General features: G+C 41.9%; 1 protein-coding gene across 7 annotated transcripts in view; it reads left to right on the plus strand.

The window, feature by feature from the left end:
• Nucleotides 1-22,494, plus strand: part of FRMD4A (FERM domain containing 4A) — a 520,746-nt gene that overhangs the window by 294,665 nt on the left and 203,587 nt on the right. For all 7 annotated transcript variants that reach the window (XM_055428694.2, XM_088844071.1, XM_055428684.2 and 4 more), the window contains exon 2: nt 5,835-5,900. In XM_055428694.2, coding sequence (XP_055284669.1) covers nt 5,835-5,900 — 66 coding nt within the window. The remainder of the gene's footprint in view (nt 1-5,834; nt 5,901-22,494) is intronic.

Consider the following 22,494-nt stretch of genomic DNA (forward strand, 5'->3'; position numbering starts at 1 on the left):
ACCTCTAGAATGAATATCAATTGCAACGTGGTAACTTACTGGGCATAGAACTAGTAGTCATGTGGTAACTGTGAACCTGGCTGTGCTCCCCCTCCCTATGCTTTCCCCAGCCCCCAGTGTCTTAGTGATAACAGTTCCAGTATAGATTAACCTCAGGAAATATCATGGTAACATGTGTTAATTTATTTTAATTTTTTAAAAGCATATGTTTTTCTGAGTTCAAGATCTGTTACCCTACCGTCTTTGGCACAATATCATTAGTTTTCTATGAAAATATTATTAACAAGGGGTCTAGGATTATTTCTTTGTAGTGTGTATAGCATAGTAGGCACATTACTTGAATAGGGCAGAGCAGACATCCAAGAAATGACTCAGAGAGGGAGAGAGGGCTGTTAGGTAGAGGAAAAGGTGATAATGAGAAGTACATTGAATCTGGGTTTACTTCATTTTGAATTTGAAGAGAAAATATACCTAACGAAACATGTTTTCACATGATGAACTCAGTACCCGGTACCTCTTCATGAAAAGCTCTTCAAAATCACCCTTTGGGGAGTTTGTTGTCACTGGTTAGGTAGTTGTTTTTCAGTAACACCCTACAGAGGGAACTCCTCTGTCATATTGGGACAGACCCCCTCTGCCATCAGGAATGTGTCAGGCTCTGCTGGATGGAGGCCCTCAAACACAGACACTTCTAATCCCCCATTTCACATTCTGTGTTCCCTGGACCCCTTCTGGTCACAGTCAAGTTCCCTCCTGCAGGGAGAGAAGATGGGAGACCTTCAGTCTTAAGAGTTCTAATGTCTGTGACCATTGTAATTCTCTTTTGTACATTAATTAGTGTGACTTGGTATGTTAAAATCATAGAAAATTGGTACAAATGAACTTATTTACAAAACAGAAATTGAGTCACAGATGTAGAAAACAAACTTACGGTTACCAAGGGGCGGAGAGAGATAAATTGGGAGATTGGGACTCATGTCTACACACTATTATATGTAAAATAGATAACTAATAAAGACCTACTGTGTAGCACAGGGAGCTCCATTTGGTGCTCTGTAATGAGCTATATGGGAATGGAGTCTAGAAGAGAGTAGGTGTATGTATGGCTGATTTTCTTTGCTGTACATCAGAAACTAATACAACGTTGTAAATCAACCAAACTCTAATTAAAAATGAATTTTAATATCTCACAGGCAGTCTAAAATGAATTTGCTAAGAGGGAAGCCTCTCAAGCTCCATTTCCTATAGCTGACCTCAAGCAGAGTCCTTCATTCTTCCAGATAAAGTTTCTTTTTTTACATTTTTTAACTTAAAAAGAAAAAAAGATGTGAGGTCATATTTGGGTGGAGGTGGAGGACCACCCATAACCCTGCTACCCCAGCACATCAATTATTGTATTTTTACCTCTTAGTGCCCATTATTTTATTGGCTACCTTTATAGTGCACATTCATATTCTGCTGTGTTCACTTAAGCTTTTATCATACATGCATTTCCATGTTTGTGCGTAGTTTTCGTGATTCACTGTGTGTCGCAACAGCAAAGTTGGATAAATGGAGCGGACACCTTATTTCCAAAATAACACTGTTCTGCGTATCCTTTGGCATCACAGTGCACTTGGCAGGCGTCTGCTTGGTATAGAATTGTTCTGTAACAAGTCGATTCATGGCTGGAGAGGTAGCCAGCTGACATCTGCAAGAAGCCTTGTTCTCCAAAAGGATTTCCTTTGAGGGTAATGCCAGCCCTCCAGTTGTGCCCGAGCAGCTGAAAATGAGAACAAGGAAAGCAGTATTCGTTTGCAATTGTTAGTATTCAGAAGAAAATTTCACTGTGCCTGGGAAGCCAGACAAAGCTACAGATGTCCAGCCACTTTCTCTCTACACACAGCCAGGATGGCAAACCTTTTCTCAGCTGATGATGAAAGCAGGATGCTTCTATTTTCCATCCATGTGGAACAACAAACAGGTCTCCTTTTTGAGGAAAAAAAGAGCCACAGCTGTGCTGTCAAAAGCAAGTTGTGCTTTCAAAAACATGATGATTCAAAGTTCAGTTTCTGTTTAGACTCACTTCTCTGTGCAGATTTTTCTCAGAGGCAATTTGCCTTCCAAAAGAGAAAGTGAAGTTGCTCAGTCGTGTCCAACTCTTTGCAGCCCCATGGACTGTAGCCCACCAGGCTCCTCCATCCATGGAATTTTCCAGGCAAGAATACTGGAGTGGGTTGCCATTTCCTTCTCTGGGGGATCTTGCTGACCCAGGGATCGAACCCGGGTTTCCCGCATTGCAAGCAGATGCTTTACCATCTGAGCCACCAGGGAACCAAATTTCATATTAGAATAGGGAGTGTGCTTGTAAATCCCCCAAGATTTAGTTGTGAGATTTTGTTTAAGGGAAGAATGAAGTTGGAAGATCCTTGGGTAGATCTTAACATCTGAATGTACAGCTACTTCTTTAAATGTCTGAGCAGATAAGATGAGATGCAGGGAATGGAATTGTATGTTTCAGATGAAAATGAGACTCAAGTATGAGAGTCTCAGACTTTAGATATGGGTATGAACTCAGGCTCACATCACACTTTGCAAGTTTGGAAATATTTTGAGAAAAATGATAAGGCTACCTCTTCTTTATGGCCGTGAGTAGAACTTTATTTGATATAGTAATGTCTCTTAGATACCAGTTTTCCTTGGTTTTTATACAACTTATTAGAATGTGAGTAAGTAACTCCTTCAAGAACATGTTTATACCCTTAACTGTTTACAATAAAAAGAAGTTCAAAACTTTGTGTTTTATATATGGAAAGGACAAACAGAATTTCTTTAAATTCCTTAAAATTGTCCTTAGCTTTGAATTTGCTATATAATACAAGGAACTCAACCTGGTGCTCTGTGACAGCCTAGAGGGATAGGATGGGATGGGGAGGGTGGGAGAGAGGTTCAAGAGAGAGGAGATATATGTATACTTATGACTGATTCACACTATTGTATGGCATAAACCAATACAACATTGTAAAGCAATTATCCAACAATTAAAATAAATTTAAAAATTAAAAAATGTTGTCTCTACCCTTCAGAAAATTTTCTCAAGCAATTAATATTAATAAATGTTTTTAAAAGAATTCCAAAATAATATTCAAGATGGTTGTAGCACTCGCCTTCCTAGAACTCTCTCTCTGTTGACCTTGAGTTCATCCTAATAAGAACTGAATTGCTGAATATCTAAAATGTTATCCAAAATGCCTGTGCAGTTGCTGTCAGCTGCTCTATTGAAACATCAACATTTTGGGTACTCTTTTTTGTTAAAAGAATCATTTATACATTTTGGTATGGCAGCATAATTAGCATAATTTAATTAGTATAATCATTTATACATTTTGGTATGGCTGCAGTATTTTAGCATAATTTGAAATTATAGTAGCTTTCTTTGAACTTAGTTTGGGCAACGATTGAAATGAAGCTGATGGATTTTTTTTTCCCAGCCAAGCTTTTTATTCACTTTGTAAAGGTTTTCCTTTTTAAAAAATTGAGATATCGTTGGCTTATAAGATTATATTCAGGCATGCAGCATAATAATTTGATATCTGTATATGTTCTTAAGTGATCACCGGAATAAGTCTAGTTAACATCTATAAGTTTCAAAATTTTTTTCTTGTGATGAGAACTTTTGATATCTACTGTCTTAGCAACTTTCAAATATACGATATTGTATTATTCATTATAGTCAGCAAACTGTACAGCACATACCCAAGTCTTATTTAACTGGAAGCTTGTACTTTTTGACCACCTTCACCCAATATTCACCCCCACACCCCCATTCTCCCGTTTCTGGCAACTGCCACCATGTTTAGCATCTAGGAGTTCATGGCTTTTTGGTTTCATTGGTTTATTTTACATTCTACATATAAGTGAGATCATACAGTATTTTTTTCTGTCTTATTTTACTTAGCATAATGCTTTACATGTGCATCCACGTTGTCATAAATGGCTAGATTTCCTTTCTTATGGCTGAATCATATTCTTACGAATAACTGTGAGTGATAATATGACTTGATGGAAGCATGAATAATACTATGACTTGGCTGGCTTCTTTGAAGGAAGGAGAAAGAATTCTCTTGTAGGAATAGACAACAGCTTTGCACATGCCAGTGGTCAGGGAAGGAGCCGGGTTAGGCAAGGAGAGAAGAGGCTGCCTTCTCCGTGTTTCCTGGAGAAAGCGCTCCTGAGAACGTACTGTGATGCCCGTGAAGTGAGGCAAGGCTGGAATCAGTCCATGTTCATCCTTCCTTTGGGTCTGCATGACATGGCTGATAGCTGGGGAAAGAGAAGGTGGCTTCAGTTGGGGCCTACAGCCATATGTAAAGCCAAAGCCTGGAAGGAATCTTGGCATCTTCTGGTCCAGGCAGCTGTGTTGGGGTGGCTAGTATTCACTTGTGAGCATAGTTGTTATCTTTTCAGGAATTCTGTGCTCCAGTTGTAAAACATAGCCATTATTAACACTAAATTATATAAACTTACAGTTAAATAAATTATGTTAAGACAAAGTTAATGCATACTATAATAACTAAATAAATCAATTTAACACGTCCTAATTATTTTACTGGCCTTTGCTCATATCTTCATTCTTGAAGTGGTATATATTAGGTTTTTCTTATTTTGTTTCTACTTACTAGATTACTGGTTTATTGTTGTTCTTACCACTGAGATTCTTTACCAGTGAGCCACCTGGAAAGCCCCATTGGTTTATTATAAAAGGATGAAACTCAGGAACAGCCCGATAGAAGAAATGCATAGGGAAGATATGGGGGAGAGGCATGGAGCTTCCCTGCCCTCTCCCGGCATCATTCTACCTGGAGGTGGTGTGTTTTGTCTCTGTCTGTTAGAAACACTCTACGTGTTGTCCTGACAGTTGCTTGAAATCAGACGTGGTGAAGCTCCTTGGAGCAGCAAGAGTCTTTTGGTTAGAATGGTGGCTGTCTAACATCTCCCAGAAAGCTTGGTCTTTAGAGGATTTACCAGGGCTCCAGCAAATGCTACAAATTTGGAAGCATTGTGAAAGCTTTTTCCTTCCAGAAAGCTGGTTGTTAAACATTTACCATTGCTCCCAGTGGGCCCACCTACTCGTTTTAATACCTGAGATCAGGGTGCAGAGATGAACAGAGGCTTGTTCAAAGTCCTGCAGCCAATACCCAGCAGGGTTAAGACTTGACTTGGTCTCCTGCTGCCTGCCAAGATGTTATTGGTGAAAGGCACAAGTGTGAGAGGTCAAGTTCAGCTGTGAGCTTTTATCTCCAAGGTTCCTGTAACGTAAGTGATAGCTCTGTAGGGACTAGAGTCATACATGAGGAGAGGGGATGATTAACACAGAAATCAAGTTCAGTTGCCAGTGGGTTGGTCATTTGCTCCCTGTGATCAAATGGAATGAGTTGGGAGGTGGTAGAGACCAGATACTGAACTGTGACCCTAATGCACAGTGACAAAATTATTGAAGAGTGACTCAAGAATGAAGAACTAGTACCACCTGGTATTATGTTACATATGCATCTGATAGTTTATTTTACATCTCCCCCTTAAGAATGTAACCTCTGTGAGGACAGGGACCTAGTCTTGTGTGCCACTATGTACCAGCTCTCAAAATAGTACCTGGCACATAGAAAATGTTCAATACATATTTTTGAATGAATGAATGAACCAATCCTGACATTTCTTGGCCTTATAGTCAGTCTCCAGCTCCCAGGGGAGGTTTTGCCCAGAGGAATGTGCCTGCTGGCATCCAGCATGGGGACCCTCTAACCTTGTGAAGGGCCACTAGACTCTTGGTGACCATCATTTGTCTTTCTTCTTAGATGACGGAGGGCCGTCGATGTCAAGTACATCTTCTTGATGACCGGAAGCTGGAACTCCTAGTTCAGGTAAATGACGCTTGGCCAATTTTCTAAGTTTTTTCTACGACTGATGCAGTTCAGATATTGATTCAGCTGAAGGGTGGGTGAGAAAATAAATCATTTAAAAATGTCTATTAAAATCTCTGAGAGAAGATTGGGGCACACCGTGGTGTTTGCATGTATGTGTGTGCACACGCGCACATGCTTGCACGCTACTTTGTTCATTCTGCTTCTTTGTACAGAACCCCTAAGGCATTCAAGGCCAGATATAGATCAGACCTATTGTTACAAATCTCTAGAAAAGGAAATTCCACAACTGCCATTAGCTAATGTTTCTGAATGGAAGGAGTTAGCTATAGTATAACCTAGAGAACTCTTGCTACAAGACTGATTTTGTCATCTTCCTTGCTCAGGTTACAGAGAACAGTTCATTATTTTCAAGTCAAGCCTTCATAGGTGTGAAAAAGAAGAGCAATCTCCTGGCTCTGTCTTCTCTTTAAAGGCTGAGTAACTCCAACTCCTTCCCAGAGGTCATCATTGCCATCACTGTTGATCGTCTATATGTTAGTTGACACATATAAAATCATTTATCCCCAAACAGAGAACTTATCCATGGCAGAGAAGTCAGAGCAGGCATTAGAATTAGTCCATTAGAAATGGACCCTGATTTTGTTCAGCTTCAAAAAATATGTATCATTGTTTTACTCAGAGCCCTAAAGAATGGTGAAGTTTCCAAACTTGATTTAAAGAACTTAATTCCAAATCTCTTGTTCACCTCCAGCTTTTCTAACCATATTTGCTTAATATTCTCCAGTGTCTATCATATTCTTAGGGCAGTGCTCCTTAACCTCCATCATATTTTCCCTGGTGATGCTGCAGTTCATCAGTGGGTTGAAACAATGCCCACATGCTCATTCACAAGGGAAAACTATGCTCCCATGGGAGATTTACATTGAGGCACTCAGATCTCATGTTCCCGTGTATATGCTGCTCAGATTTGAAAATGTTCAAACTGCTAGCTTAAAGAGTGACTACTTTTAATAAGATTTCAGTTTTAAAGGTGTTACAAATGCAGTGTAGGAAAGAGAGAAACTGTGGGAAGAAGCTCAAAACCACAAATAACAGTTCAACTCCTGTTCACATTTTGGTTGATTTCTTCCCAGCACTTTTCATGTTTGTATTTCTTAATAGTTGCAATCATGTGTGACTAATTCTCTGTATTTTCTTTTTTCACTTAATGTTGTCTTTCATTAGCCTTTTCCAAGTTACTGAAAATTGTCATCTTTGTGAATAGCTTCATAAATTCCAGAAATGGATATTCCATTAGTATTGAGTCACTTACTCATTTAGGTCCATTGAAGGTTTCTTTACAATTTTTCCACTATTACATTTTTACTATCACTACTAAATGTTGTGATTAATTAATCTACCCTTGTACTGTTCTCCCGTGTTTTGGATTATGTCCTTGTTAGACTAGATTCAGAGGACCACAGGCTTATTAAGAGTTGAAACTTTGGCTTGGATTGGAGGGTGGGGCAGTGGATAAGACTATAAAGTGAGCAAGATCTCTTCAGTTAGCAGCATCACAAACTAATAGAGCACTTGGAGCTCTAAATGGTTAACAGTGAACTTGAGATGCTGAGAGGTGAGTGGTCTGGTGTGTTTTAGACGCTTTCTAATACCATTCTAAAGGAGATCAATCCTGGATGTTCATTGGAGGGACTGATGCTAAAGCTGAAACTGCAATACTTTGGCCACCTCATGCGACGAGTTGACTCACTGGAAAAGACTCTGATGCTGGGAAAGGTTGGGGGCGGGAGGAGAAGGGGACGACGGAGAATGAGATGGCTGGATGGCATCACCGACTCTGTGGACATGAGTTTGAGTGAACTCCGGGAGTTGGTGATGGACAGGGAGGCCTGGCGTGCTGTGATTCATGGGGTCGCGGAGAGTCGGACACGACTGAGCGACTGAACTGAACTGAACTGAACTGAATATCAGCTCTTAGAGGCTTAGAAAGCAGCTACCCTCTTAAACAGGAAGTGACACCTCCGTGGCAGTGAAATGACAATCAGTGGGCCAATTTGCTCTGGGGAAGTATGGTTGGGGGTATTTGAAGTAGTCTCAAGTCACTGAAAAGAGACGCAATTACTGATGTGCAGCAGTTTTGGAAAGGGCATTTTCAACCGTTTACCATCAAGAAAATGTTGAATTGGACCAAAAAAGAGAAGTTCATACTCTTGCTATCCCTTTTCAGAACGTGCTTCAGATGTTATTCCCTCTTCCTGAAACACTTCCTCCCATGCCCTTACCTCTGTCCCTGGATGGTTTCTGTTAAGCTTTCAGTTCCCAGATTCGAAGGCACTTTTCCCTCTAAGAATTTCCTTGTCCCCCAGGTCTGGGTCTTACCATTATCCAACCAGACTTGGGTCTGCTCACCCACATACAGTAAAGCTGGTTGCTGAAACAAGATTGTGGTGAAGGCAAGTGCAGCATTTATTGCAGGTACTAAGGGCTTCCCTGTGGCTCAGCCGGTAAAGAATCTGCCTGCAATGCAGGAGACCTGGCTTCAATCCCTGGGTTGGGAACATCCCCTGGAGAAGGGAAAGGCTACCCACTCCAGTATTCTGGCCTGGAAAATTCCATGGACGGTAGAGTCCATAGGGTCACAAAGAGCTGGACATGACTGCGTGACTTTCACTCACCAAGATAGGAATCCAGGCAGATAATGCTTGAAAGGCCTGAACACCCCAAGGGCTTTCAGGGAATGGCTTTTAAACACATGGTGAGGTTGTGATCAACGTGTGGACTTTCTTCAGATTGGTTTGTACTGAGGTAATTGGAAGTCAGCATCATCAACTTTCTGGTTCCAGCCAGCCTGGAGTCTTTGTGTTTGTGGTCAGCACAGAGTTAACTTCTTCTACCTGGTGGCGGGGGGGGTGGTTAGTATCTACAGAGCACCTTGAAGGCTATGGCTCAGAATATTATCTATGGTCCTTAGGTCCTTGACATTGTTTAATGGCTGAGCTTTTATTATTTTGTCTTGCTTATATCCTTTGTTTCTGTATTTTCTCACTTCTGTGATTAAATTTATTTTCTGGAATTTGGAGAAGGCTAACGTTCTTCTATAAATAAGAGGCAGGCAGAGGACATGGTGGGGGGAGGGTGTCTGTCCTGGGAAGACCTCCTGCTGACAGTCCTGCTCACTGACATTAACTTTCACTCTTGCCCCTGAGGTTTCCCTCTTATTGTCACAACTCATCACAACTCACTGCCATGGCCTGTTTACTTGGCATTTCTGAGAGCCATCAACAGTGTGAGGGCTGGTCTGTGTCATGATCACTGTGTAGCCCCAGCACCCAGCCCAGGGCCTGGCACATAGGTCACTAAATAAATCCTTGTGAATGAAAAAATGGGCAAATCCTAAGATACTCTGGAAGTACCTCCCCCAAGGACCAGAGAACCAATTGCTTTGATTGTAGCACCAAAAAAAAAGTGGAAGCAACCTAAATGTCCATCAACAAACAAATGGATAAAGATGTTGTTCAGTTCAGTTCAGTTCAGTTCAGTCGCTCAGTTGTGTCCAACTCTCCGCGACCCCATGAATTACAGCACGCCAGGCCTCCCTGTCCATCACCAACTCCCGGAGTACACTCAAACTCATGTCCACAGAGTCGGTGATGCCATCCAGCCATCTCATTCTCCGTCGTCCCCTTCTCCTCCCGCCCCCAACCTTTCCCAGCATCAGAGTCTTTTCCAGTGAGTCATCTCGTCGCATGAGGTGGCCAGAGTATTGCAGTTTCAGCTTTAGCATCAGTCCCTCCAATGAACATCCAGGATTGATCTCCTTTAGAATGGACTGGTTGGATCTCCTTGCAGCATAAGGGACTCTCAAGAGTCTTCTCCAACACCACAGTTCAAAAGCATCGATTCTTCGGCGATCAGCTTTCTTCACAGTCCAACTCTCACATCCATACATGACCACGGGAAAAATCATTGCCTTGACTAGACGGACCTTGGTTGGCAAAGTAATGTCTCTGCTTTTTAATATACTATCAAGGTTGGTCATAACTTTCCTTCCAAGGAGCAAGCGTCTTTTAATTTCATGGCTGCAATCAGCATCTATATACAAAAGAATGTTATTCAGTCATAAAAAAGAACAAAATGACGCCATTTGCAGTGACATGGATGGAGACTGTCATACTGAGTAAAGTAAGTCAGAGAAAGACAAATATAATATGATATCATTTGTATGTGGAATCTAAAAAAAAAAGTTACCGATGAACTTATCTACAAAACCAGAAATTTACAGTCACAGATGTGGAAAACAAACTTCTGGTTGCCAAAGGGAGAAGGGATAAATTGGGAGGTTGGGATTGATATATACGAATTACTATATATAAAATGGGTAGCTAATATGGATCCTCCAGTCCCATCACTTCATGACAAATAGATGGGGAAACAGCGGAAACAGTGGCTGACTTTATTTTTTTGGGCTCCAAAATCACTGCAGATGGTGATTGCAGCCATGAAATTAAAAGACCCTTACTCCTTGGAAGGAAAGTTATGACCAACCTAGATAACATATTAAAAAGTAGAGACATTACTTTACCAACAAAGGTTCATCTAGTCAAGGCTATGGTTTTTCCGGTGGTCATGAATGGATGCAAGAGTTGGACTGTGGAGAAAGCTGATCGCCGAAGAATTGATGCTTTTGAACTGTGGTGTTGGGGAAGACTCTTGAGAGTCCCTTGGACTGCAAGGAGATCCAACCAGTCCATTCTAAAGGAGATCAGTCCTGGGTGTTCATTGGAAGGACTGATGTTGAAGTTGAAACTCCAATACTTTGGCCACCTGATGCGGAGAGCTGACTCATTTGAAAAGACCCTGATGCTGGAAAGGATTGAGGGCAGGAGGAGAAGGGGACGACAGAGGATGAGATGGTTGGATGGCATCACCGACCCGATGGACATGGGTTTGGGTGGACTCTGGGAGTTGGTGATGGACAGGGAGGCCTGACGTGCTGCAGTTCATGGGGTCGCAAAGAGTCGGACACGACTGAGTGACTGAACCGAACTGAACTGAATAAGGATCTACTGTATAGCACAGAAAACTCTACTGAATGAATACTCTGTAATGATCTATATGGGGCTTCCTTAATGGCTTAGATGATAAAAAAAAAAATCTGCCTGTGATGCAGGAGACCCAGGTTCAATCCCTGTGTTGGGAAGATCCCCTGGAGAAAGGAATGGCAAACCACTCCAGTATTCTTGAGAGGAGAGTTCCACTGACAGAGGAGTTTAGTGGGCTACAGTGCATTGGGTCACAAAGAGTCAGACACAACTGAGCAGCTAACACTTTCACATTCAGTGACCTATATGGGAAAAGAATCTTAAAAAAATGGATATATGTATATGTATAACTGATTTCACTTTGCTGTACAGCAGAAACTAACATAATAATGGTTTAAATCTATATGCCAATAAAATTAATTTTAAAAATATGAAGAAGAAGAAGATGGTTGTTTTGAGACATTAGTCTTCTGTCTTCTTGGTCAGCTGGCTTTCCAAATAAAGTTATATTCCTTGCCTCAGGAAAAAAAAAATGAAGAAGAAATGATTCTAAACTCTCATATATTATTACAATATGAGTTTCAATAGAACTTGGAGAAACAAGGATGGACAAAAGCCAACTTAAATATATGACTTTTCTTTGTATGCTACAAACTGCTGTAGTCCAGGATTGTACTCTTTTGACAGAAGTTTTAGGGGATTCCGTATTCTGGAATTCATTGGGACCCCTCTCTATAAGTTTTTAATAGCATATAATATTTTGACTTGGAACCCTTTTTTTTTTTTTTAACAGCTTCATAGACTGAGAACCTTGTAAGTTGTTTAGTCACTATTATTATGCGTATTAAATGCTAAAGTTTTTGCGTTGTTAAGAACAGTTCCAGAATATTTGTAATAAGCTGTAGACTGAGCAGTACCCTTCCTAATCTTTTGATCTGGTGGGGAAGGGTGGATGTTTCCTATGCTGACCTCACAGGGGTTATAAGATGGAAAGGCAAATTTGGAGGAAATGGTCATCTCTCAAAAAGATGATAACAGGTTTACACACAAGGATGAAAGAATGAAGGCCATTGATAATAGCAACAGACATGGGAGGTCCTGCTTTTCAGCCACTAAAGATTAGGGTAAGAGACTCATCCAAGGCTAGACCATAGACCTTCAGAAGCAGCACAGTTTTCAACAGCAGAAGTGGTAGAACACTGGGCTAACTAAGAATCAACATGTAACCAGAATTGCTTTGTATCAGAAGGATTCTGGTAGTCAGACAACTACAGAGTTTATTTCCTGCACCTGTGCAGACCTGGCTACTGTGATGGAAGTATTTCCCTTCTAAGGGTTACAGAGCAAAATGACCATAATCCCCACATTGAAGGCTTATTACAAAACCCTTTTGAGATTGCCAAGTGGAATCTGCACTTCCAAGTTCCTGTTGGTGTTGAATAAATCCCACATTACGTGTACAAGGGAAAGAACAGAGCTCAAGAATTCACATACAGGGATATTAATATTCAGAAGGCTCATCCTTCAATCCACAGGCAGGTTCCTGACACCCACGACATGACTATGTGATGCCCTAAGTCACTGAATTGCACTTACAGACAGCTGGAACCATACTGTGACACAAAGATGTGATTTAGTAACAAGTCAACCCTTCAGCCTTGGTCATCATTGTGTGAACTTTGTCCAGCCACATCGCACTCCCATTCAACAGAGTCAATGGCATCTTCTCCATTGCACCAAATTGTTTCAACCTTTTAGAAACGTACTTGAAAAAGCCTGCATCAAAATACAAGAGGCCACCATCATGGACTTTTCTCAACCAACCTTTTGATACTGCTATAACCAGACAGGAGGTTGCCATGCTTGTTTTGTATTAAACTGAGCTTCTCGCCTTCATATAGTTATTTCTTTAAAATGACTTTCTTCACTTTTTTCTGATCTGAATGTGTATTTAAGGGAACATTTTGGAAGCAAAGAGAAATGAGCTTTACTCTCAGTGCGAATCATTTCAATAAGACGGAGAGGAATTTCCTGACAGTGAGGGTCAGTGGGTGGAGGACTGGAAGCCGTTAATGGGAAGATTCCGGGCTCTTTCTTTTGGGTTTCTTAAGAATACAATAGATTTTCACTAGATTGGAATGGCTGAGGTGTGGTCCTTCCTTATTAGGGTCTCTTGAGGCTTATGATACTGTGTGAGAGCTTGTCTTCCAGGAAGACAAGCCAATGAGAGAAAAACAGATATGTACCTTCTACTTCCGGAGATGCATCGTGTCAAGGTCTTTGCCGGTTCTTTGGATGAGTGGATATTATGCTCATGGCAGAATTTCCTCCCTTTGAGGAGAGAGCACACCAGTCTTCTCCATCCCCTGCCACAGAAGGAGCTGTCCAGTGATGCAGAGTGAATCCTAAGATTACTGTCTCTCTCTTCTCTGACCCCATCTCTGAGTGGTCATTGGCATCATATTTACAACTATTTACTTCCGTTAAAATAGAGGAACGAAGTGTTCTGTGATTCTGAGAAACAGAGCAAACTTAAACAAGTCAGTGTGTTTTCAAGAGAATTAAAGATAGTAACTGGACTATTCTTGTGTATTACTTCGTGTCCCTAATCCTGATAAAACCAGTGGGACAGAAACATCAAAAGAGATTTAAAGCTACACTGTGGGCTACAGTTGGAGCCCTTGAAATATGGCCAGTCCCAGTTAAGATGGGTTGTGACTGTAAAACAGACACCAGATTCTGAAGACTTCATCATTTTTAATAAAATATCTGAGTAATGATTTTTATATTGGTGATTCCATGTTGAAATGATATTGGGCTATAAAATTAATCTCACCTATTTCTTGCTCCTTGTTTCACGTGGCTAACTAAAAAACATGAAAATTTCCTATTAGGCTTCCATGATATTTCTGTTGGACAGCTATCTCTGAAGGATAAAGAGCAGATCATTTAAGCAAGAGAAAAATTAGAAACCTAATAGACTTGTTTAAGGTTATCCAAATTTCCTATTGAACAACCTCTATAATAATGATGGCACTTTACAGAGTTTCTCTGGAGCATATCTTATTTAATCTTCACATTAACTATGTAAATAAGATGCTAACTCAGGTGGAGAAACAGAAACTCAGACAGGTTGATGAACTTGCTCAAGGGTCACAGAGTAGTATATGCAGCTGGAACACTGCTCCTCTGACATTTCAGCCTATTCTCTTTCACTGCACAAGTAAGAAATATATACAATTAATATCAGACTTGTGAGATGGTTCATGTGATATGTGGCTGCCATGTTGGCCTCAACACCAGCTTCATAAATGACTAGAATTAAAAACTTAAAACCTCCTCTCACAGCTTCCCTGGTGATGCTGAGTGGTAAAGAATCTGCCTGCCAATGCAGGAGACACAGGTTCGATCCCTGGTCCAGGAAGATTCCACATGCTGCGGAGCAGCTAAGCCCATGTGCCACAGCCAGTGAGCCTGTGCTCTCGAGCCTGGGAGCTGCAGCTACTGAGCCCACGTGCCACAGTGTGGAAGCCCATGCACCCTAGAGCCTGTCCTCCGCAACAAGAGAAACCACTGTGATGAAAAGCCTGTTACTACAACTAGATAGTAGCCCCCTCTTGCCTTAGCTAAAGAAAAGCTCAGGAAGCAACAAAGACCCAGCCCAGCTACAAATAAATAAATACAAGTTAAAAAAAACAAACCTCATCTCAGATGGAGAACTGAAGATGGGCTTCCTGGGGTCGTTTTGTTTCTTTGAACTCAATTTCTAATCGATAAAGTCAAGATACAGAGATTTGACACATGATAAAGAGTTTCAACATCTTGTCTAAGCCGGAGGGTATCAGGTATGAGAGAAACTTAGCAGCAAATTTAATAATTCTTGGATTCTTATCACTTTCCTCTGCCTGACAAAGATGCTAGTGATACCGGCTTAAAGATAAAGTTTATATATAGCCTCTGAATAAAGCAGCATTGAAGGGAAAGTAATATTCTTACCTATAATGGGCTTAAAAAATGCAACCTGTACATGACTTTTTCAGAAATCTGGAAGTGTAATAGTGTTGCATGGGATAAATGAACAAGCCCTGAGTTTCCTCTGTGTGCACACACACACTCATATGTACCCTCACCCCCCATCCTTAGCTACTTCCGTGGTTTATCATGTTCTTCTATAAAAATGCAAAGGATTATTTTCTATCAAGGAAGCCAGGAATTTCCCCAAAACACACTTTGCCAAGAAAAGAAATATATAGAGTTGATTCCATATCTTCTCAGCCGAGAAGGGTGGTCTGCTTTGCTAGCTGGCCCGTCTACTGAAGTGAGAGCCAGCTGGGCCATCTGCTCCTGTCTGGACTGAAGTCACCAGGAGGTATAGTCTCAGCCAGGGGTGGGAAGCCCTGTGTAGAGCTGGGAGCAGCCCAAGGGCCCTGGGTGTTCTGGACCTTCTGTCTGGGACCTCCCAGGCCCCCAGGCCGCCTCATAAAACAAGAGCCAGGGGGGTCAGGCAGCAGTGCTATGGGCTGACCTCAGAGTCACTGTGATGGCCGTCATCATTTATTAAGCTTCTGGCTGCAAAGCTGGGCATGCCCCCAAATGAGCCAAACAGATGTCTTCCCAGCCCCTGGGGGAGGCTGATAATATTTAACATCTTAAAGGCACATCATGAAGCAGATAGATGTTAAGGTATAGATCACAGACGGAGGACATAATGGTATGTAATGGTCAGTCTACGTGGAATCAAAATTAGTGGCTTGGAGGAATAAGAAATAGTTCTTAAAGTATACCCTTGGGGGACACAAGCAGCTCAGGAGTTTCCGCCTCTGGCGAGAGGAGGGAGGGACATCTTCCTTTTTGCATGGAGGGCCTTTATGAAAAAGTTGGGGAGCTCCGCTCTGCTTGATAAAGCAAACCCCAGTCTCCCTGTGGGGCTGTGACAGAGGAGTGTCAGAATTCAGCAGGTTGTGCAGTCATCCAGGGGCCACACCCAGTACACACACCCCAGCATACAGGCACACACAACTCCGGGAACAGCCAGCTCAGGGCAAGGAGGAGAGACCAGGTTCCAGGTAGTTGAGGACCAGGCTCTGGTTACTTAGCAACGTCCCCTTCTTTGCTTCCTTCCCCACCTTACCCTCCTTCCACCCCAGGCCTCCATTTCTGTATGCCATTCTCCCTTGATGTTAATTTTAACCAGTTTTTAAGCATATCACTTGGAATACTTTGAAATGGCCAGTGTTGGCCGATTATGTCCTCCTGAGAAGACAGTTTGTGGTGTTCAAACTATGTGGAGGGCAAGAAAGGGAATTTCAGGAGAGGAAGACAGTGCGACACCTTACCTCCCAGAAATGACCCTCGGGAAAGTTGACTTTTGTGGCTTTGTTTTGTGTGCGTGTGTGCTACTGCTGAGTTCTTTGTTTTGTTGATCCTTTTACAAAATCATTTCCACAAATTCTCCAAGGTAACCCAAAGCAGTGTTGGCAGAAAGGAGCCTTGGGAGACAGGTGGGGACTGTGGGCTCTCTGGTGTAGCCTTTCTGCCCAAGACGGGTGAGAAAGGTGAGAGGCGGAAACAAGTTTAACACCCAGTGCAGGTCAGCAAAATGTGAATAATTGTGTCACTAGGGGAAAGATACACAGAACACACACACACATGTGTGCTCCCCCACCCCAGGAGAGTGTGGAGATGGAGAGAGAGCTGGCCATCTGGAAAGGACAGCTTCATGGGAACCTGGGTGTTAACAAATCTGGGTATTTTCTGTTTTTTACCTACAAATCACATTAATTTTTGGCTCATCGCTCGACTTGAATTGCACTTGCTCATTTGGTAAAGCTCTATTATTCATCTTTCCCTGTGCTGCGGAGATGTCAGTGTGCCTCCCTTTGCAGCAGAAGGTCATGTCTAGAGGTGGGCTGGGCGACTTTTTGCACATCTGGGGTATTCTTACTTCTGCAATGGGCTGTGTGTTCTCCACTGGCTGTAATAGCACCCCTTTCTCTGTGCAGTATAACAAGGGCACCCCATTCTCCCTTCTAAGGAGGGGGTACAGGAGGATTTGGGGAGACAGAGCTGTGTGTTCTGGCAGTCTCTGCTGCAGCTTGTCCCATCCTGCCCAGAGATGGAGGGGAGGGAGGGAGGGAGAAGAGGGAAGAGGTGGTGAAGGGATCAGAGGTCTGGGAAACTCTCGGCTGCTCTGTGCTCTTCCTGTCTCTCCCACCCTTGCGGCCCTGCCCCAGAGCCCTTGAATCTCTCTACAGTCCAGTTTGCTCACTTGCCCAGTGAAGAACCAACAATTTAGTTATCAAAGCAACACAGAAGATTTCCAGATCTTGCCAAAGCCCCCACCTCATACATCAAGCCACCTGCTGGGTACCAGCAGACTGCAGAGATATTGCAGGTTTGGTTCTGAGGACTATAATATATTAAGTCACATGGTGTTTTTGTTTCCTAAATCTTATATATATATATAATTTATGTTTCATTTGCTTTATCTTTTAGGTTTCACATATAAGTGAAAACCTACAGTATTTGTCTTTCTCTGTCTGACTTACTGCACAACATATAATACTGTGTAGGTCCATCCATGTTGTTGCAAATGGCAACATTTTCATTCTTTTTATGGCAGAGTAATATTCCACTGTGTGTGTGTGTGTGTGTGTGTGTGTGTGTGTATCACAACTTCTTTACCCATTCATCTGTTGATGGCCACTTAAGTTGCTTCCATTATCTTAGCAATTGTAAGTGACGCTGCTCTGAATATTAGAGTGCGTCAGTTCAGTTCTTATTGTTTCAAATTAGTATTTTCATTTTCTTCAGATATATGCCCAGGCAAGGAGCTGCTGGATCACATGGCAGTTCTGGTTTTAGGTTTTTGAGGACTCTACTGTTTTGCCTGGTGAATGCACCAACTTACATTCCCACCAGTGGTAGTACTAGTGGTTGCCTTTTTCCACGTCTTTGCCAACAGTTATTTATTGTATTTTTGATGGTAGCCATTCTATAAAAATATCGAATCACTATGTTATACACCTGAGCCTAATATAATACTGTAGATCAACTTTGATTTTACAATTTCTGTTTACACTATACTATACTCTAAGTATCATGTAAATCGAGAAAGTTTGAACCCCTTTGGCTTGTCCATTAACCCTGACAGGGATTCACCTGAGGGGTCTCAGTAGAGTCCTCAGGGTTTAGAAATCACTAGATAGAAACCAGCTGATAAAAAATATAAGTATCCTTTACTTTATGCAAATGAACACATTCCCAAACAGTTCAATACGATTCAAGCTTTAATTCCCAAAGCCAACTTTTAATGCTTTGGGAAATTTTATGGCTTAGTGATTCATCATGAGTGTAGCTAACTGAGCACTTCTTTCTGTGCCAGATTGTTCTAAGTGTTTCATATATGCTGAATCATCAGATGATAATTAACTCCATTATTCTTCCCATTTTTCGGATGAGGAAATTTCAGCATAGAGCAGTTAAGTAACTTATTCAGGGTGGCACAGCAGGGAAAGAGTAGATACCTGATTCAAAATTAAGCTGTATGGCTCTGGGGAAGAGCAGCTTATCACCGATACACTGACAGCACAGATTCAAGGGCCAGACAGCCTGGCTTCAAAACCTGGCCAGAATTTAAATCCGTTAAGGTCCTGGAGTTACCAACCTGATGCTTAGTAGCTCTATCACCTTGACCAATTGTCCAGCCTCTTTAAGCTTAAGTTTCCTTACCTGCAACCCGGGAATCAAAACTGCCTCCAATCTTCCTGCCAATTTTATCTATACATTAATTTTAGAACTTGCCTCATGGAGCTATGATTAGGATTCAATGAGTTAGAACATGTAACATGCTCAGAAGACTTCTCCACACATCTCAGGCCATCCGATGCCCAAACTGGACCACTTAGTAGCTATGGAAACCTGGGCAAGCCTCTTCCTGTGCTACCTCTTTGTAAAATGGAATTGTTAACTACCTCGGCCTCTGGGGAAATGCTACATAATTTGTGGTGTAATTATTCCTAGTAATTTGGTCTTCCTTGTGACTCTGTACAAGGCTTTATGGAGTATTTCTAGAGTGCAGTGCAAGTTCACTTGACAAGGGATGGGGTTGAGTGTCGGTCAAAAATGTAATAATTGCTTAACCTTTTAGGCTTCCTGACACATGGTCCCCCAACCTTTTATGAACAGTGGTTATCACTTCTAATCCTCCCAGTGTCATATGCAATCATATGACAAGGTCTTAGAGGACTGGGGCGCTTCCTAGGTGGTGCTAGTGGTAAAGAATCTGACTGCCATTGCAGGAGACACCGGAGATGTGGGTTTGATCCCTGGCTCTGGAAGTCCCCTGAAGTAGGAAATGGCAACCCACTCCAGTATTCTTGCCTGGAAAAATTCCATGGTCAGAGGAGTCTGGGTAGAGTCCGTGGGGCCGCAAAGAGTCGGACACGACCAAACAACTGAACACACACACACACACACACACACACACACACACAGAGGACAGACAGGGTGTAAGTGGAAATGTATTCATGCCAAGTACTGATAACCATCTAGATGAGTGAATGCAGTTGTAACTTCCAACTATGTCAAAGCCTGCTAAGCGCTTGTCACTCTGGGGAATAAAATAGGGGAAAAAAATTTTTGATGGTTGCAACCCAGTCTCTTATAAATGACCCTATTTATAATACTTTACACTGAAATAATCTTGAAGCCTAATTTTATACAAATGGACCATATTGACTGTGAAATGTGGTAGGGTAAGAACTGAAGGCAAACATGGTTCCTTGTAAACAAGTTAGTGATTGGTTTCCCAGCTCATTACTCACGGTCTCAAGTTCTCACAAGTTCTCGCATTAACTGTTATTTCCCACTAAGGGCTGTATCCTTTCCAGGGGATGTGGTGCGCTAGCCAGATTTTGTAGCCCAGAGCGGAATGGACATTTTTGGGCATTCAGTTGCATTCTTTGCTACTCTGCAAGGCTCAGAAAAACGAGTGCCTAACCAGGGCTGCTGGAATACCAGCCATCTGAGATCATTCCCAGGAGAACTGCCTGGCTTCAGAAATGCCTAACTGCCAGTTCAAAACTGATCACAACTTTTTCCTTGAGGGGAAGAGGATTTTAAAATCTCAGGTGACTTCCTTTGACAGTGGCTTAGATGAATACAGTGATTCTTTTTTAAAAAATTTTATTTTGTGTCATAATATAGTTGAACAATATTTTGTTAGCTTCAGGTGTAAAGTGACTTGGTTATACATATACATGTATCTATTCTTTTTCATGTTATTTTCCCATTTAGGTTGTTACAGAGTATTGAATAGAGTTCCCTGTGCTACACAGTAGGTCCTTGTTGTTTGGTTATGTGTTTTAAATATAGCTGTGTGTACATGGCAATCTCAAACTCCCGATCTAAGTACAGTGAATCTTACATTTTAAACTGTTGATGGATGCATTGCTAAATTAAAGCTAGCTGGATGTCAGTATTATAAAAATTATTGATTAACCTTCCTTACTCTTATAATAGACTCAGTGATTTTTAAAACAACAGAGAGAATATCAGTGAATATAAAGGTATGTTGGATTGTACTAATCCTCCAAATGACTCCAGTTCTCCATTTCATCTAATAGTATATCTATAACAGAATCAGAGAGGTGTGACCAGATAACTGCCTTTTCGCTTGCCTTTCAGAGGTGAATAAAATTATATATAAACTAATGAAAGCTATGATACCGAGCTGCCTCCAGCATTCAGTTGGCTTTGTCAGATACACACACACACACACACTATATTTTAGGGAGTAGCCCTGCCCTGTGACCCTGAGTTCAACAGCTGTGCTCTCACCAGATTGTATTCAGAAGCGTGAAAACAATCATCTTTCTGTTCAGCTTCACTTTGAGCTCCAGATTAAATGCAGTTACTTCTCCGGAAGTTCTCAGGCTCCTGGACTCCACTGGTCACATGCTGGCTGCAGCAACTCCAAGTAGCGCATCTTAGTGCATCCACGTTCCAGAGAAGGAACGGAGTTTCTCCTCTTTTATCGTGAAGGACAGACCTTCTCTGTCCCCTGCTTCCCTCCCCACCCCACACTCTGTTGGTTCATATTCACAGATCTGAGCTAGTCCCTGACAAGGTGAACAGAAATGATGTGGTGGGCATAAGCCAGGGCTTCTCAAAGTGTAGTCTGAGATTGGCAGTGGCAGCATCACTTGGAAATCGTGAGTATCACATAAGAAATGCAGATTCTCTGGTTCAGCACTGGTGGAACCCGGTGATGGAGCCAAGATCTGGTTCTATGCAGCCTGCCATGGGAGCCTGCACACTGCATACTAAGACAGTAAGAAACTAACGTGGAGGAGAGTGCAGGCCTGTATGCCTTTCTAGAGTTTCCCTCTGGGGCTCACAGTTAGGGTCAGTGTGAGGCAGTGGTTTGCAGACTTTGGGATTTAAGGAACCATAAAATGTAAAGAAAAAAGAAAAGTAGGGCTGGATTTTTTTTTTTTTGATCAAGTAAGAATATTAAAAAATATTGCTAATATTAACCTTCATTTATGTAATAAAGAAGAAAAACATACCAAAAAGGATAGACAAGGAGAATAAAGAGAAGTCCTTTAAGTGTAGGATACCTTTTGCTTTATAAAACGTTTATGTACATTAATCTTATTTTTCTTGTTTCACCACTGACCCATGGGAAGATGGATCAGGGTTCAGGAGCCATTGATGTGATAAAGTTCGTACTTTGGATAAAGTAAAAATCCTGACCGCCACCCCGCCTCCTGTGGATGGTGTGTGGGCTTAGGAAACATTTATCTGTATGAACCTCAGCTTTCTTATTGCTAACATGGGAATTGTAATAACTACCTTGAAGGATTGTGATGAGAATTAGAAATAATGAAACCAAGCACCCTCTTCTCAGGGGTCCTATGGTGGCTGCTTTCATCCAAAAGTTGATAACACGATATTGAACAAATGAATAGATGAACAAATTGCTTTCAAAATAAGAACTTCTCGAGTCTTCAAGTTAGCACTTCTGTCCTCATTTACTTGAGGCAAAAGGGACGACCAGATTATTTTTCAGTGACTCAAAGCATAGGGACTAGATATACTTTAAAAAGAGAGAGAGAGAGGAGGGGGAACAGAGCACAGGGCACAGTTCAGTTCAGTTCAGTTCAGTCGCTCAGTCGTGTCCGACTCTCCGCGACCCCATGAATCACAGCACGCCAGGCCTCCCTGTCCATCACCAACTCCCGGAGTACACTCAAACTCATGTCCACAGAGTCGGTGATGCCATCCAGCCATCTCATTCTCCGTCGTCCCCTTCTCCTCCCGCCCCCAACCTTTCCCAGCATCAGAGTCTTTTCCAGTGAGTCAACTCGTCTCATGAGGTGGCCAAAGTATTGGAGTTTCAGCTTTAGCATCAGTCCCTCCAATGAACATCCAGGATTGATCTCCTTTAGAATGGACTGGTTGGATCTCCTTGCAGTATAAGGGACTCTCAAGAGTCTTCTCCAACACCACAGTTCAAAAGCATCGATTCTTCGGCGATCAGCTTT

The sequence above is a fragment of the Moschus berezovskii genome, chromosome 15 (genome assembly GCF_049115385.1).
Source record: "Moschus berezovskii isolate FMDL1 chromosome 15, NW_MosBer_1.0, whole genome shotgun sequence".
Lineage (NCBI taxonomy): Eukaryota > Metazoa > Chordata > Mammalia > Artiodactyla > Moschidae > Moschus > Moschus berezovskii.